The sequence below is a fragment of the Pieris napi genome, chromosome 13, assembly GCF_905475465.1.
Source record: "Pieris napi chromosome 13, ilPieNapi1.2, whole genome shotgun sequence".
Taxonomy (NCBI): domain Eukaryota; kingdom Metazoa; phylum Arthropoda; class Insecta; order Lepidoptera; family Pieridae; genus Pieris; species Pieris napi.
In genome coordinates, this window is record NC_062246.1 from 10,588,701 (window position 1) to 10,605,670 (window position 16,970).

Consider the following 16,970-nt stretch of genomic DNA (forward strand, 5'->3'; position numbering starts at 1 on the left):
TATAGAACCCGTATAATGACGAAACCTTCCTTTACATACATATAAAACTATGTAAACATATAATAAATAATTAATGCATTAAAAAAATCAGTGGCGTTACAACCTTAGGTAGAACCTAGGTCTGGGCCTCAGATTTCTGTATCTGTCTCATCATCATTTGTTCTTCATTCTGTGCCTGACACGCCGTCGACTTTTTGGGTCTAAAGCCAGATTACTCATGATGTTTTCTTTAGCCGTACGAGCGACACGTAAACAGTTTACAGTAACTATAGTTGAAAGAATATATTTTCAGTACTTGTGTACTCTTGTACTAACATATGGATCTCAAACTTGGGCGCCCAATAAAGCTCAGCATAAAACTACAGGTGTGTCAAAGATCGATGTAGGGATGTATCATAGGAAAGAAAACAATAGATAAAAGAAAGAACACATAATTAAGAAGAATAACTAAGGTAGCAGATATCACAATTAAAATAAATGAACCAAAGTGGAAATGCGCGTAATGGCAAAAGTAACAGTGGAGCGACAAAGTCTTAAGTGCCCAATGTATAATAAACGCAAAAGAGGAAGACAATTTAGATCAGAAGAAACCAGCCGAAGGTACCTGGCAAAGAATGGCATAGAGCAGACAGAAATGTTGGAAATTGGAAGAGGCGTTTGGGCTTTGCCAAAAAGGTCACACAGATCTAGAAATATAAATGTATTATTATTAATTATTTGCGAGTAATGAGTTACCACGGCCATCTAGTTCACCAAACGAGCATTAATTGGAAATTAAGGGCCTAAAAACAGAATTTATTGAATACAAAATCTACCACACAGCTTCAGGACAGTATACGGACTGTTTGTAATTATTTTTGTTTTATAAAGAATAATGTATCTATAGTTGCAATATTTGTAAGTATGTGAGGACGATGTATCTACATAATAATATAGCTATCTGCTGCATTGTTTTTTTATAACACCATGCGCCTATTTCATTTTAGTATACTAGTTTTTTTATTCTAGGTACACGGTCTTGTATTGTAAAAACTATTTAAAAAAAGTAAGTTTGGACTTTCTTGCCCATTCTTCTCCATATAAAGCTTCCTTTTGGAAGGGGCAACTAAACTCATTTTTCTTTTAATTTGTAATTTTGACTTTTGAAGTAGCCTTTAAATGATTTGACTTCGAGTTTATATCGTCAAAAAAAGGTCCTCGTAATTAAACACTATGAATTATATCGTACATTTATCAAGAATTATTCGATGTGAATTATCTCCATTCAGCCTTGAGTCTATTTACAATTGCACACTTTCAACGGTACCTTATCACGCGACACTGTAATTAAAAGCATCATTACTTTCTTTATGTTGTGTCAGGTTTGCAAAATTACTAAACATATGCGTTCGTCGGCTAGCGAGAAATTATTCCCGTGTTTAGTACAATACTAGTTTTCGAACTGAAAAATACATCAGAACCTACACGTGCACTAAATTTTACGTTAGTAATAATATGTATTTGGAGAGCAGTGTTGGCCTAGTGGCTTCAGCGTGCGACTCTCATCCCTTAGAATGTACGATCTGTTCAAAAACTTTTTTCCTATGTGCATTTAACATTCACTCCAACGGTGAAGGAATTATCGTGAGGAAACCGGCTTGCCTTCGACGCAAAAATTCGACGGCGTGTGTCAAGGCACAGGAGGCTGATCACCTACTTGCCTATTAGATCATGAAATAGATAGAGAAATCTGAAGCCCAACACTTAAAAGGTTGTAGCCCCACTGATTTATAAAACGTCTTTGAAAGTAAACGAAATCATCATTCGAATAGTATTCATAAACAATTCAAGTTGTGTGAACAAGCGATGTTGGGGTAGCCTAAACACTGTATTGCCTATTCAAGAACAAGACTTCATTTTGTTCTGTATTTGTTAATTGGCTTTCTTGTTAACGCATTAAAAAGAATAAAAAATGTGTTTACTCATTATAAAAATGCATTATAATGTGTAAGATTTGGGAACCTTTTTAAGTAAAAAATACCTGTATCAGGGTTCCCAGTTCTTCACTAACAAACTTAATAGTTAATTCCAGCAAAGTTAATAACTTTTTTGTTGTTTTTTTTCATTACATTTGAGAATAGCCAGATTAAAGCTATCTAATAATAACGATTTACCGCGTCTGCGACAATGCTTCTGAAACGTCGATAATCAAGATTTCAAATTAACAATTAAATCTTGCTAGGAGTTTATGGTTTTATTTTAATAGAATTAACGTCACTAGATAACACATACAAAATATTTAATTACAAATAATTTTCTATATAATACCCCTTTTGGTCATACAAACAAAAAATTCGTTCAGAAGGTCTTCAAGGGGCTCTCAAGCGAAACCCTATTTCTAGACCGTAATTTAAGAACTTTGGGGTGCTAAATAGGTTTGCGTGCGAGGATATAATTAGTCGCTACAAATGCCACGCCCTTTATGACGTTGTCCTTGTATAAATTCGGCTTAGCAAGGTGTATTCTAATTTTGAAAATATGTGTAACGGAATGTAGGGTCGATATTACATATGCTCGCCTATTAGTTGTCCTATTCCCGCATACGGTGTACTTCAATTCCCAATGAAACATTACTGGACTATAAGGAAATAGTGTAAATATGGGTGGCCTTAGTAATGTTCCCAGTGGAACGATAATTGTTTTATGCCGTAAGCACAAGAGATGGTCGGCATAGAGTTGCGACTCTCGACTTTGAAAACGTATATACATACATATACCTTCCTCATGAAGCATTGAAATAGGTGAAAAGCAAATAATTCCGTGCACTAGTTAATGAGATAATCGCGAACATTCTTAATAGTTAAAGATTCGTAGGCTAGTAGAACTTTTCTTAAAAACCCAATCATACGTGTAATAAACGTTTTCGTTTGAATGTGTATTTCTCGACTTACGTTTCAACTACCATTTTTTTTTTTAATGGCTCTGGCACGGTTTTTGCATTAGCCAGCGTCAAGCATAAGATTTTTTTATAATTCATGCTTGCCTTTAGAAATTCGGCCGTGTCCTCCATGTACGGTTTAAGCACTCGCCCGGTACCGTACAACCCTCCCAAAGGCCGAGAACAAATTTAAATTAAATTAAAACTTGCCCTCGAACCGGGAATCAAACCCGGTACCCCTCACCTAGCTGCCACTTAATAAGACCGCTAGGCTATGAGGCCCCTAACTACCTATTGGCAAAAGAATTTCCAAAATCATATACAGATATCCCCTACAACCTCACAGACTATATAGATAATTTGACTAGACGCATAATCTATGGTCAATAGCGTCACTTTAAACAAATCCGATTAAATAAAATATAAGTTAGTGACCGTTGTATATTTAACATTTATTACATTTGTGTAACATGAATATGTTTATACAGTACAAGAGAAACTTTGATCTTACATCATCATGTCTTTTCAGTCAATTGCTGAGCGTGTGAGCCTTTCTCTGAGAGCTAATTAAATCAATATCATGTTTAATAATAACCGAACTCATATAATCGCCTAATCAACCTTCATAGCTTGATCACGCACAGAACATAAACCACTCACCGGAAAAAGGTTTTATTAATAGAAATCTGTCATTTTTTGTTGCTTTAAATATAATATTTTTAAGTATTATCTGTTCGTAAAAATGTTATAAAAGTTTGTCAATTTTTTTATGTAATAGGTGGCAAACGGACAGATATTTCGACGATTTAATATTATAATTAACAAATGGGCTTCTTATGTAGTACTATGTATATTTTGTGGTATTAATAAGGTAGAAGATATTGACGCCAGAAGACTGGATTACTTGGGCACAGGTACTATTATAACGCTACCGTTCTTTCTTATTTTATTGACACAATCTTTATCAAGACAATTTTATAAATAGATTTAGTGTGCTATTCGAATATAAACTCTTACGAAATAAAACGGGCACCTAAGGTCGATATCAGTTAAAATATTCAAAAAGTTTTAAAATTTTAGCACTCATGTTTATTTTGCCAATTTTAAAATTTAAATTTGGAACGTAAAGAATCATGCCAGGATGCTTCTTCAAGTAACATGTCAATTGTCAATACATCGTCAAATTAATCAAACCTCCTTTAATAAAGAAAAAAGTAACTAGTTTTTTGCCACAGAGTACATGACGTCTCACTTACATAATCAATACCATAGAATATCTGTTTTGAATTTCGCTATAAATTTCAAGCTTAACTCTATTCTCTGCGATTTTTTAAAATCAACAAAATCCAGTTTCAGTATTCACTGTCATATGCAAAATGTTTAAAATTATACTATCTCAATCTTACGTAATCCTGAAAACACCATGTTTGTTTAAGGTTTAACCGCATTATAATTGCCTCGAATGCAAGATAATTATGCGGTAGATTTTTTTATGATACTATTTTACAATGAGTAAGATTTGGGAACCGTTTGAGGTAAAAAAATACACGTGTCAGCGTCCCCAGCCCCTAAAAACATAAATACTTAAATCCAAAGTTAAGTTAAGCTGTACTATTAAAAGTATTCTCAGGGCTGGCATTAGCAATTCGTCGAGTGCAGGCAATTTGTTGGAAATAGACATTTAATATTTTCTGTCTGCATACATCGCAGCTATGTTTTTAAATCATATGACTTAATAATTATAACAATGTCTAATTATAGTCCCTAGTCTTTATTGACACACATACTTCCTTCCTTAAATACTATTTCCAATGTCATATTTGTATCCTTGCTATACTAATTTGTTTTTTTAGATTTCTTATAAGAAACTAAAAAAATCGGATACATCCTATAATGGTAAAAAAACAACGAAAATGCTGAGAACTGGACTCGAGTACCCGCTATGTACACTATTCTGGTGACACCTAAACCATTTATTAGTTAGTATACATACAACAAATTTTATAAAATCCTAATCATTTTTTAAATAATTTATCAAATTATCCTTCGAGCCAACAGACACCTAAATTGTTTTCCCGCTAATAGAACCCAGGTCTCACCGCATTGATAAAGCTTAAGGCTTTTTAGAAAGTAAAACTTAATTTATTAAATATTTAGTATGTTGGCCAAATGTGAACACGGAATTACTTAAGAGGGAGAAAGTGAAATGAAAACGAAACTTATATTGATTTAACGGAATTATATAATACGTCAGCAACTCCGGACTTTTAAAACAAAACCAGGGCAAAGAGGACCTGCTGGCAAATAAATGGTGTCTGCGCAGAAGTGGAAAAAATTTCATTAGACGCATTTTATACATGATATGGATTTTATTAGTTATTTACAATTAAGAACAAGCATCCCCTTACTTTAATTTCAGGCTAACATATTTATCGTTTTGCCGGTAATCGAATTTAGGACTTCTAATTATGGCCAAATAATAAAAGAATCTGAATTCACGGAACACTTATATACTATGCCATTATATTTTCTACTCTTCTCATTAACTTTGTGTCGGTGCCATCACCCTAAAGATCACAATTGAAAATTTAACTACTAAACCCTATTTCTTATTGTGTGTCCCAAGTCAAAAGCCTTGCCACGACCTTCACTTGTTTAAACAAAACTCGTTTATAATTGCTTATGTATGGTGCAAAATTTTACTTTTTATCAACTGTAACGGGTCATTGTCGACAACGCGTTAGTGTGCGATATCGTTTGTTATACATTGTACATGTAAACACAATATGAAAACAAATTTGTTTTGGTATGAACTGAATAGAAAATAAATACTATTAAAATAATAATCTCATTAAGAACATTCACATACTTCGAGAAATTTCAGTCAAAACAACCCAACCATAAAAACCATTAAGTTAAAATAGCCTAGATTTTGGAGATAAACAAGCAACATAAGGTGTCTAAATAAATTAATAGACTAAAATGCATGTTGAAATATAGTTTAAGTTAATGGCAACCATGCAGACATAATTTAATCATAAAATTAGACAATAGGAGGAAAATTTTAACATTAAAAGTACTTGATAACCATGGGGATGTTATTGACCAACTCTACATATGAATTAAACATTTACATTCTATCTGACAAAATTTATTGAACATTGATAAAATTTTAATATGATATATTGAAATTTTTGTATGTCCAGTAGTAGTCATGCTTATAAGAATTAGTCATACTATGACATCACTATTATTGAAATTCTTCTGCCTAGCCTCTTTTTGGAAGTAATTGGCTATAGTGTACCAGGTACTATAGTCGTAAAATAATTGATAAATATCAATATGTATACATTACAAAGTTACAACCTTGTTTATGATGATGTTCACTGATTCTAACAAGAGCTTAGCTTAAATGGAAATATTTTTGACATGATTGGTTTACAAAACATGATTCACTTCAATGAAATTGTCAATTTAAGTTAATTAAAAATGAGGATACAATAACACTACTAACTGAAAGACAGTTAGCTTGATTCCCTTTAAAAATTATGTATATCAATAATTTTTCATTTGTAAATATACTTTAGCTTGTTTTTCCTAATTAATTTCTCATTTTTATTCTTGTTGATTTAGGGTTTCCTGTGTTTTTTGTAAATAACTAAATATCATCTTATAAACTGAGTTTAAATTGACTCTGTATAGGATAAAAATCGAAAATCACAATTAAATTAATTAGCGACATTGTTACAATATTCCGCAAATAGAAGAAGATTACATGTAATTTATGTTTCCTTATATGACGATAAACCACGTAGTGTTTCAATAATTACACATTTATATGAAATATATTTATATTTTATGGGTTTATTGACACAATTTTTATCAAGACAACTTTAATAAACATTCACTAGCTAGGTACCTTACCTAATTTGTAAAAATATATATTCCAATATTCTTGGTATACGAGATTATTCTCTTTCTTAATAATTATTAATTACTACAGAACATTGATTTTTCTGTTTTGAATACACCAGCTGTCGGTGTAAATTTCAAGCTAGAAAAGCTGTTTATAGTCGAGGTTATGGTACCTGCAGCCTTAAGTTGGTAAAACAAAAGGTATGCGAAAACCTGTTTTGCAAAAAACTTATAAGATTTTGCACGCCCGGCTTTTAATATTGACTCTTTTTCTGTATCTTTACACATGTGAGATGAAATGTGTCTACTAGGTGTTAAAAAATATAATTAACGATGATAACAATGTACTCACCTGTTTATCAATGGCACAAATAAATCCGTAATACTAAGAAAAGTCACAAATTATGACTCAATTGCAACTTTTACCGCACTCGTGACTAGCCGGGCATTAGCACTGCAATGCAACCAACATAAATTGAGTATTTTTACTTTAATGACAGACGATTGTCAATTGACGTTGGTGTCAGTACTCTTTTTTAATGTTGGTAAATTTATAGTATACAAACGAAGACGTCACCAATTTAATGTTGTAACAGAAAAATTATTTTCTCTAAATTTAAAGACTAGATTGGTTAAATCTAAGTTACTTTTTCTTATATAAAATTAATATTATTATATTCTGGAGATATTTGGAGCACTCAATTTTGCCATGCTTACTTGCGACATAAGAGATAGCAACACTGGTTCAATGTCCAGTGTTGCTATCTTTGCCCACTGGCAACACCTTCAATTGACAATAACAATATGACAGTAGACATAACGTCCGATTCAAATTTGAAAATTGAAACGTTCTAGTTGTTTTGTTTTTTGTTTGAAAAGTATTAGAGGTGTAAAAGTAACGAAAAAAAGCGTACCCGTATGTATTCGTTACTATAACAATTAGTACTCGTTACTATAGTATCGTTACTCGTTACTTCTCATAAAAAAATTCGGATTTACTATTTTGACACTTTTAACCGTGAGCTTATGTTATATCACAATAACATCGCAATCTATTATGCATCAATTATAATGAAAAAGCAACAAATAGGTGTCGAAAATTATTTATTGATAATAATACTTGAATAGCATTCTAACGATAAATCAACATAAGAATAGTTTTGCTTAGTATGAAATTAAACATCTGTAAAAAATAAAAGTTGGACGACGACGAAATTTCAAATTATAAACAAACATCGCTCTTTGTAATGTACGTTTTTAAATTCACCGAATATGCTCGCGCATGTGTAAAACATACGATCAGCAAATGTTTCTATACACACATCAATAGTACTTGCGTAAACTGAAACATGTAGATACTAATACTACGAAAAATGCGAGTAACGAAATGTATTTGTGAGTAACGTTTCGTTACTCGGTACTAGATGGAGTACTCGTTACTCAGTAACGAATACATACGGTTTGCTACAGCTCTAAAAAGTATAGTAACCGCCGAATCGCATTGCTTGTGTTAAAAAGATTTTAAAATAATAATTTATTTAATTCTTCCATAATATAAGAGCTTTATACGATTCATCAGGAGAAAGTGAATTTGAGCAGTATTTAAGAATTCACAAAGTAAGTACTTAATTTTCTAATAGGTCAAAATGTTTTTGCATCTACGAAATTCTTTATGTTATGATGTCAATAACCATAACCTTTGATCGTATCGACATTTGTATGGATAAGTTGTTTTGTAACATAATGGGTAGATATTAAAAATATAAGATACATCATTTCCAATGCAGATGGGATGTTACTAAGGAATACAGAATGTATACCTGTTCCGTTTCCCGCCTAAAAGCATTTCTCGATTGCAATTGCAAATATTTTAAAATATAGAACGGTAACTACTTCCCCAATGTATATGTGGATCACCACTTACAACAAAGACTATATACATTCTATTTCTTTTGATTATTCATTATTCCAATTGGATTAACTTTTACATCCAAAAACAATATAGAATAATGAAAAGTATAAGTTTGTTATGACTTATACATAAATTTTTTAATTTTTTTTTAAGTATAATTACATTAACATTAACATTGTACTTTTGTTATGTGTATGTTTGTGAATAAGGTAATAAAGCATAAATAAATAAATAAATAGTAAAAATATATATATTTCAGTGACACAGAATGTTGCAGTGTTCAATATTATATATTTCATTTGTCTATTTATAATAAGTGTTATTATAATAAAGTCAGGGAAAAAATTATCTCTGATTTTCTTTTATGTATGGAAGCATATTGAGCACAATTTCAGATCTGTGCCAGTAACATATATATTAAATGCCATAATGTAAAAATACTACCTCTTCTTACAGATGTCATCAAATGATTATATAAAAAAAATAAGAGAAGATAGAGAGGCAAGAGTTCAGGCTCGAATTCAGAAGGTACACACATTTTCTTTCTTTTGCTCTTTACCTAACACTACACTTCAGTTCTTTCTAATGTAACTGGTGTCAGAGATCCTTAGATATTGCAATGGCTTATTATTTGATCAGATGGACAATGCAAAATCTACCTATTATTATTATTGTATTATCTTTTTTGTTATTTTAACAATATGTTTGTTTTTCAGTTAAGAGAATTGAATCTTAAAAAATATGGACAAAGCGAAACAAATAGAAACAATGTTTCAAGATCAGCTTCTGAAAATGCTGCATTTCCAAAAAATATACCGAATTTTATTAATAATTTAACATCAGAGAAAAACTTAAATACCGTAAAGAAACCAACAGCCATTTCTAATGTACTTCCCAAAAAAACTGATTATCCTAGTGGTATACCTAAAAAAACACAACCTCAAATTAAAAATATTGTTAATGATCTTAAAAAGCCAGAAGCAAAAGATATCCAAAAAAATATGAATGGTGTTGTTAAGAAGATGGATTTAAAGAATAACCAAAAGCATGTCAATTGGGAAAAGGCAGAAACAAAAGATTTGCACAAAAAGAAAACTGTAGTCTTACTTAATGCAAGTATTAAGGCTAAAGAAAATGCTAATTTAAGAAAATCAGTTATTCCAACTAAACCTCCACTTAATAATAAAAAGAGTTTCATACCCACTAATGTTGCTAGAAAAAGTACTATTGGCGGTACATTGGGAAAGAGAGAATCTGTTTTTGATCGACTCTATAAACCGAAAACTGTTTATACAGAGCATAATATTAAACATGACAAGAAACCAATTGCTCCTCCAATAGTAAACAGACGAAAGACTACATTTGACCAAAGCCAGAGAGCTAAACTGCCAGTTCGAAGATCCATATCTGCTGTACACTTTAAGAAAATTGACAAAGGTGAACTTAAAAACTGCATACACAGATCGGCGTCCATCGGAGACATAAACAAAGTGTCATTGCATAACATTAATGAAGATGAAAACATCCAAGAAATGGTATCAGCAGTGAAGAGCGAACAGAAAAAAGTTAAATTCCAAACACCATTGACAAATCCAGATGAAATGAGATTGAAATTGGTGAAATGGCTGGAAAAACGCGGAAAAACTATTGATACATACCAGCATTTACACTGTTTTGGCATACAACAGTCATTTGATATTCCAAAATTTGAGTATGGTGATGAAGATAAGGAAAACCAGCCGTTGGAAAATGATAGTGATAATGAATCGTTTACTGAGTTGAATGGACAGCTGATTAATAAGTGGAGGAGTCCAAGTAATATGGACAGCGTTGAATTAAATGAGAGCTATGAAACGGCAGTCATTTCTGAATCACCAATGGTGAATGATGCGTTGTTGGGTGCTCTCAATGATTTGACAGAAATATTAAGAAATGTGAGTAAAATTAAATAGTTTTATAATATCTATATCTATACCAAATATTATTACTTTGGTATAACTGTGAGACATATCCTTTTGGTAACAAATATTTTATTTTTATTCCCATATAGTTTTAAAACTTCTCTTAAATAAATAATCTAACAAGAAGATTAGTTTAAAGTTTAACCACACTGTAGTTTTAAGTTTATGTCAAATAGACGCAGCATAGAACTGGTATTTATATAACACACATTATCCAGCTTTATAAAAAGACGCAAATAACGTGGCAAAATAATTTTCAAATTTCCCCTAATATACCTTAATGCAAAATTTCATCGTTATCACCTATAGCATTTCAATTAAGGATATAAAAATCGCTTTATCAATCTTAATTTTATACATGGAAATTGGAATAATAATGGGAAATAATAAAGTAGACTAAGTCTCTAACTAATATTTTTATTAAACTCTGTGTCTTAGAGAGTACGACGTACATAATACTTAACAATTATGTATTTGTGGTGTTATTATTTACTTATTGAAGGTAGTTTAAAATGATGATATATATGTCACCGTAAAATTGTAAACACCGTTAGATTGTAATATATCTCGCGAGATTATAAACTGTCGAAAGATTGTGAACCTCAACGAACTGCTTACAATTTAAGGTATTATTATTCGGTAGATTGTACTACACTAACTTAGTTATCATTCAAACTTCTTTGGTCAATTACAGATTAATTTTACTTCCCAACAATTTCATATAACTGTATGATAGTATATTATAGATAGATTACAATCTAACGGTGTTTACAATTTTGCGTTAACATATACACACATTAAATAATAGTCTATACACTACACGGTCAGCTGCTGCGAACTATAGGCGCCGCCATATTGGCCTTGGCTGCTATGACTAGCCTTTCACTTTATCCCTACTCCGCGGCCGACCGTCACACGACATGCAACACGCAGACGAAAAAGTTTGAGACGATGTAATAAAAGTTTCACTTTAAAAATATTAAAAAAATAAAAAATAAAACTAAATGAAAAAAAAAATGGTGCGTGTACTTATGTACGCGCGTAAGAAGTTATACTTCTTTGGCTTTCTTTATATTTTTTTTAAATATTAAATAATTAATAATAAATATTAAGCGTTAATAATTTAACAATATTTAATATTTAGTATATTATTCAATTATTAATTAATATTAATAATAATTATTATTATTTTATTACATTATTCATTCAATTTAATAACTAGGTATGTTTCATAACCTTTTAACTAAGTAACAATAGGTCTTTGCATTGCTAAATTTCTTTGAAAAAATAATTAAACCTCCTTTATTTGTTTAAAAGGTACTACAAATGCCATTATGGTCATTTAAAATTCTTGGCATAGCTGCTAACGTCACGCATATTCTATTTCTTTTTACTTGTAGATTTTCTTATTCCCATCTCGCTCGCGCACGCTCGGCGCTCATACTGATATTTTGTGTCACGGTGCGCGCGCATCGTAAAATTTCACTCTCATAAATTTTTCATAACGCGCCTAAAGAAGTATAACTTCAAAAAAGCTATATTACAATTATTTATTTTTAGGGATATAGCTGGGAAGAGGGCGCCCGTTGGCTCCGTGCAATAAGAGATACATACACTGCTGCCCAAGAAACGGCTACATACTGGGAATGTAGAGCCGCCTTGGAGGAAGCACGAGGGGACATGCCAGCTTCCATGCAGTGTTGGGAAGAAGCGCTGGCTAAGGGCACCAATGTAAGATACCTAAAAAATTTAACCGACTGCAAAAGTGTATGATTGTGATGTTGTTGGAATTTAATTATTGAATATGATGTGTTGTAAGTTATGTGTTCTAAATTACACGTATGTATACGTTTCTGTTTGTCCACTGATTTATCGAAAACAATGTCCATGTGACAGGTCAATATGATCTTTTTTTTTCTCAATTGTAAGGTATATTCCAACTTAGGGAAAGGTTTAAGTTATTTTAATATTTTAAAAACACAGTGTCCTTTTTAGGTCTGGGCCTCAGATTTCTGTGTCTGATTCGTGATCATTTGTCAATCTAATAGGCAAGTAGGTGATCAGCCTCCTGTGCCTGACACGCCGTTGACTTTATGGGTCTTAAGGCAAGCCGGTTTCCTCACGATGTTTTCCCTCACCGTTCGCGCAAATGTTAATTAACTAATTTTAGTATTAGTTTCATAAAAATCCTTTTCGTCTTGGTAAGGGAGCGTTCAAGTATTACGTCACGCAATTTTTGGAGATTATTGACCCTCCCCTCCCCCCATGTAACGCGCCGTAACGTTTTTCTGTACTGTACCCAAGTATAGTAAAACGTTTCGTGACCACCTAGTGACTCTTTATACCATTATGTGGTGTTAAGTACTGGAAAGTAGAAAATAATATTAACAATAACAATACAGCGGACAGTAGCAGAAGAAAACATTGACCATCTGCTAGCCAAGTTTATGCAGTTGAAGATTAATCCTGGTTCCGAGAAGAAAGTGGACCCAAAGCTGGTTGACGCAAAAAATGTCTTTAAAAGTACATTACTCAGATTTGCTGTGCAAGAAAATATGTAAGTATTTCAAATAATATTTAATGATACAAATATTTGTGAGATATTTGATAATGTAAAAAAAAATGTGCGTGTACTAGTGTACACGCGTTAGAAGTTATATTTCTTTGGCTTAATAATTTTAAATAAAATACGACTGAAAAACACTACGCCATGACAGTCAATGCAACTTGTCGATAAAACAGAGCAAGCGCCAACTAATGGCCCAGACTGTTTTACCGACGTTTGAACAGATATTCAGGGTGTCAGTTTTTGTGACGGTGTGCGGGTGTCGCTTTTTTGTGACGGGGTGCGCGATCATCGTAAAAATTAACGCCACTAACGCGCCAAAAGATGTATACTTTAAAAACGTTAATGTTTTCTTTTACATAAATCGATGTTTTAAGTGCCGTATCAACTATCATGTGGATTTTTATTTAGTATATATATATATTAACCTGAAACTATTGTGTGACAGTTTTGTTATTATTTGGCATATATAAGTAAATAAATATTATTGTCTTATGATTTGATAAAAATATTAATTTTATTACTGTTTAGCGAAACTTGCGTAAAATTTAATATTTACTATAGCTTTGGTTTACAAGCCTATTCAAATTAAAATGTGGTTATTCATTATATATATGATGATAATGATAGATGGAAGTATGCATTGTATGTAGATTTTCGAAGTCTTTAAAGTAAACCAGTGTAAATACTTACCAGCTCTCCATATCAAATATAATTTCGTCACAAAATACTTTATGTATTGCAATATATACATAAATAAGTTCCATGTGTGCATTTTTATCTTATTTTATTTTTAGGACAGTGTAGATCAGTGTTTGCCAACCTTTTTGTGCCATGCCCCACTTCTTTGTAAAATTCATATACTTCTATGTAACATAAATAATTTTTATTATTAAACAATTTAATTGTTCAATAGGTTTAAGGAAGAAATTACTAGGCAATTGTTAACGAAACGTAGTAAATTTTTATAATACATAATGAAAAACCGAAATTCAAATTTTTATAAATTTTCTTATAACTCCCATTAACAATCAAATTGCCCCCCTGTGAGACCCGTTGGGAAACACTGATCTAGATACATATTTTTTTTTTTCAGTAAACAAATAACTCCAACAGTGACACCCGTACGTCGAAGTGCGAGGCTTAATGACAGGAAAACTCCGCTAAAACTATTCAACACTGTACAACAAGCATTTGACACTGAAAAGGCCGAATTTAGGCCTAACCGAGCTATTGCTCCCACACCTTAAGCTAATTCTGTTTAACAGACGATTAACACAATATTTACTAAATTGTTCAAGCTAATGTATAGGCATATATAAGTTGGTAATTCTTCATGAAACGTCTTGTTATCAAAAACCATTCAATATAATAATCGTGGTTTAAAAATGATTAATTTTGAAACAGCTGATTTGTAAGGGATTGACAGTCACGTGACCAATTTCATACAAAATATTTGGGTGTTAGTAAAAAGTCGCAAAGTATTTTTGTCTCTCTCATTATTTAAATCTATTATTATATTGTAAATTAAAACATTATTAAACATTGTTTTGTTGTACCTTAATAAGACTTAACTGTGAAGGCTAAAATCTCAGATAATCAATAAACTGTTCGTAAACATTGTTTTTCGTCGCATCACTCATTGAATTAATCAATATTTGTTTTATTTATTTTAATAGACCTTAGCGAGTAGCTTCAGAAACGATTGACTTTTGATTTCTGACACCAGTTCGTATCTAAATATTGCAACTAACGCTTTTAGCGACGTTATTCTGTAGCTCAAAAGCTATCCTGACTTTATATTGAGGCCAAAACGTCAATAGTTTAATCTTGTTTCAAGAGCTGTTTTTCTGTAGTTTGACGGAGATTAAGTGGAGATTGTAACTTGAGATAGATTTTAGAATGTGGACCTGAGTATTTGTACCACAAAATCACAAAGTTAATAAAAGAACTATAAAAATTGGGTACAACAACGTGGAGATCGCTATAGGAAGTTACAAAAACAGATAACAGAAATTTATTAACCTTTAGAAGTAATGCTAATATATATATAGCTAAATATATTCGTATTCAAAGGTATTAATAACCTTTATGTGCAATTTCGCTTTCAAATTAAACTAAATTTAAAGTCAGCTTACTACTCATGCTCGAAATATTGTCCTCTGAATACTTCTACGATATCGTCGCCAGTGAGAATTCTCAAAACTCTCTATTAACGAATGACTCGCAACAAAAGTAATAGAAGCGGCATGAGCAGTGTGAGAGACCTATTTAGAAACGCTGTCTCCTCACAAGGTTGTGTGTAACTGTGATAGTTGAAAAACTAATCATACTGGCGCCACCAATCGGTAGATTATTCAACTGTTATCAAACACCAACAATATTTCTCCCATTTGAAGTGATAAAAATGAAAACGACGAAAATATACGGTAATAGTTTTTATTACTAATATTTTTCTGGGTTTTTTTACGAAAATATTAGGGTATTATAAGTTTTTGAATGCGAATATGAAACTTGCTATGATATCGACGAAGACCGATCGTAAAATCGGAAATTACTAATTGTGTACCAAAATGGGTTTGATAAACTTATGATTAAATGATTTTTTGATTGCTTATGTAGCTTTCATCGTTTTTTGTGCTTTGTATGGGCTTTTATATTACAATCATGAATGTTTAAATCTTCGTATATAACCATGTACTTTTACGATTTTAAAAAGTAGTGTATTTCTACAGATTTCGATATATGTAAAATAATATAGCATATAGTACCAGGGATTCGCATGACAGTAATAATATATTTAAAGCTGCGTTATTAGTAAAAGCAAAAAGTACAAAAAGATGTTTACTTCTGCAATCCTGCTGGAGATTTTACAACTGTGTATGAAATTCCAAAGCATGTTTTAGGTTCTAAAAAACGCTGGGTGTCGATTTAAAATTAAGTTTTTAATAAAAGAGTTTAGAAGCCAAAACATATGTATATAGGTTATATTTTTTTTTTGTATTCTTTACACACTTACCATTTATATGGCGCTGGTGTAGTTTTGCCGTGTGTGGTCTGTAAGACTTATTTTGTGTCATAAATAAATTGTAAATATTTTTTGTTTGTTTTCTTTTATATCCTTGAGCAATACACAGTATCATCTTTGGAGTGAAACTTCTTTAGAATCGTTGTGATTTCAAACCGGATGCAACGGAAAAAGAAACAGACGCATAAATTCGTATGATTTGGCGTGGGAGAGAATGAGATGGGTAGCATTGTGCAGTGTATAAACTTTAAATTAGTGTGTATTTGATCATTTTCTGAATAAGTAAAACATAGATGTGCAAAAAATTAAATAAGTAAGTCAAGTAAGTAGTTCATTTATAAAATTAAATTAAATTCATTAATATATTTCTTCCTATCTCGTTTTCTCCCACGTTGAATCCACGTTGTGTATTTGTGTCCGTCTTTTTTTACTGTCGCTTTTTCATTTCATCGAATTTCAAACTTTCATTATTTCAGTTTTTACCAAATTAAAGATGCTATATAATATGCTTATAAATTAAAATTTAACATTAAAATATTTTTTTTTCTAAAGAAAGAAGTCTAATTTTCATATTATTAATTATAAAACTTTGTTTTTGAAAGTCTCACTTCTACCACGTGTAAATTGCATACATGAGTTTTTTTTTTAAATCCCCGGATAATGACCACCAG

The 16,970-nt window shown here is 31.4% G+C and overlaps 2 protein-coding genes across 3 annotated transcripts in view; one reads left to right on the plus strand and one right to left on the minus strand.

The window, feature by feature from the left end:
• The window catches only part of LOC125055087 (juvenile hormone esterase-like), a 29,132-nt gene extending 21,795 nt beyond the window's left edge, over window positions 1-7,337 (minus strand). The window contains exon 1 of one of the 2 annotated variants that reach the window (XM_047657320.1): window positions 7,185-7,337. The gene's annotated coding sequence lies outside the window, so the exon portion shown is untranslated. The remainder of the gene's footprint in view (window positions 1-7,184) is intronic. The other variant, XM_047657321.1, reaches the window with a different exon arrangement.
• Window positions 7,338-8,311: 974 nt separating this feature from the next.
• LOC125055150 lies at window positions 8,312-16,370 on the plus strand. Its single transcript, XM_047657423.1, has 6 exons — window positions 8,312-8,449; window positions 9,201-9,272; window positions 9,461-10,678; window positions 12,266-12,436; window positions 13,108-13,262; window positions 14,368-16,370. Exons 2-6 carry the CDS (start codon window positions 9,201-9,203, stop codon window positions 14,519-14,521), a joined length of 1,770 nt encoding a protein of 589 aa, XP_047513379.1. The 5' UTR covers window positions 8,312-8,449; the 3' UTR covers window positions 14,522-16,370.
• Window positions 16,371-16,970: the final 600 nt, after the last annotated feature.

Bases quoted from the DNA above. Each gene is read 5' to 3' on its own strand.
- LOC125055150 (XM_047657423.1), top strand. From the start codon at position 9,201: ATGTCATCAAATGATTATATAAAAAAAATAAGAGAAGATAGAGAGGCA. The intron at 9,273-9,460 runs GTACACACATTT...TTTGTTTTTCAG, and splicing joins TTCAGGCTCGAATTCAGAAG to TTAAGAGAATTGAATCTTAA. The intron at 10,679-12,265 runs GTGAGTAAAATT...ATTTATTTTTAG, and splicing joins TGACAGAAATATTAAGAAAT to GGATATAGCTGGGAAGAGGG.